We start from the raw sequence: 1596 nt of genomic DNA, 5'->3' as shown, positions 1-1596 counted from the left end.
ACATTAGAAACCACAGGACCCACCAACATTGAACCCTTATGAACATCTTGAACCAACTTCTTGAGTGTTCAAGTAGTTCAAGATGTACGCCACGTCAAACTATTGACCACTTTGCCGTGTTGAACACGTTGAACATATTTGAACCCTTTGAACTCAGTTCAACAAGCTCAACACAAATGTTATATCACCGATCAAGAAAAACTTTATTAAAGAGCTGCTGCAAAAACTTAGAGAAAATGTTAGTATGAAGAACCTTTTCTGAACACTTTGGAACCTATTGAACCTAAATGAACATCTTGAACCCAGTTCAGAACGGTTCGACATGTTCAAGGAGTACAATGAATTGTCTGAACTTGACTTAAATGACTAGAGAAAGGATTTGAGGCTACATTAAGGACTTGAACCAAGGTAATATGGTATGAACTAGGACTCCAACAGAAAAAAAAAAAAAAAGGGAAAGATGACCCACTCTCGCCATGAAGAATAAATGACATGGTAACATTGGCCCTGACTGGGGATTGTATTTTTCAAAGGAAAATGCAAAGAACTCACAGACTCTGGTTTTGTAAAACATAAAACAAAGGGGAAAGGGTTAAGGGAACAACCAATAAAAACCTAGATTACTATGTACAAGTGACTCAGACACTGGATTTAAAATTTATAGAGATTGAGATCTTTCCCATTGTAGGTATAAGGCATGATTGTTTTGTCAGCATAGCTAAGTCTGAATGCATTTTGTCCTACTACTTCACAAATTCTAAAAGGACCTTTTCACAATGAATCAAACTTGTCATGAGCATCTTTGGACTCTCTCCTTTTGTCCCATAGTAGCACCTCATCTCCTACTAGGAAACCTCTTGGTCGAGCTTGCATATCAAAAATCCTCTTTACTTGGCTCTGATGTTTTGAACTCCTATCCACCAGCAATTCTTTCTCTGCTTCTAACTTTGTCAGATAAATGATTCTTTTCTCCAAAGCATTTTGAAAAAAAGAATCTTCCACTACTGTTTGTAGCTCGGTTGCTGATAACTCCAGCGGCAAAGAAAGTTTTGCTCCTACGCCATACACAAATTCAAAAGGTGCCATTCCAATAGCCCTCTTGGGTGTGGTTCTGTCCACCCATAAAGCCTCATATAACTTCTTATGCCAATTCCTAGCACTCTCATCAACTAGCTTCTTCATGATGACTATCAAATTCTTGTTGCTAGATTCGGCCAAACCATTGCCCTGTGGAAAATAATTAGAAGAATGTGAGAGGGAAATCTGATGATCATAGCAAAACATGATCAACTCTTTGGAGGAGAAATATGACACACTATCTATCACAATTTTTTTGGGGTTCCTAAAAAAGAACTAGGATGTAATCCATGAGAAAACTACACATAATCTCTGACTTAGCCTTTTTGGTGGGAATGGCCTCTAGCCACTTAGTAAAGTAGTCAATTGCTGTCAAAATATACATGTGACTTGCACTGGAATGAGGTTTTATTGGGCCTATGAAATCAATGCCCCACTATTTGAAAGGTTCATCCATCACTACAGGCCTTAGAGGCAATGCTGCTAAATGTGGCTTTCCAGAAAAAAATTGACATTTTT

At 38.0% G+C, this 1596-nt stretch overlaps 1 protein-coding gene across 1 annotated transcript; it reads right to left on the bottom strand.

Moving 5' to 3' along the window:
- Positions 1 to 771: 771 nt before the first annotated feature.
- On the bottom strand, positions 772 to 1182 carry LOC131054930 (uncharacterized). Its single transcript, XM_057989533.2, has one exon. It carries the CDS (start codon positions 1180 to 1182, stop codon positions 772 to 774), a length of 411 nt encoding a protein of 136 aa, XP_057845516.1.
- Positions 1183 to 1596: the final 414 nt, after the last annotated feature.

The sequence above is a fragment of the Cryptomeria japonica genome, chromosome 5, assembly GCF_030272615.1.
Source record: "Cryptomeria japonica chromosome 5, Sugi_1.0, whole genome shotgun sequence".
NCBI classification, from domain to species: domain Eukaryota; kingdom Viridiplantae; phylum Streptophyta; class Pinopsida; order Cupressales; family Cupressaceae; genus Cryptomeria; species Cryptomeria japonica.
This window is presented reverse-complemented; position numbering and strand designations above follow the sequence as displayed.

Coding starts and splice junctions, on each gene's coding strand:
- LOC131054930 (XM_057989533.2), bottom strand. CDS start 1,182: ATGAAGAAGCTAGTTGATGAGAGTGCTAGGAATTGGCATAAGAAGTTA.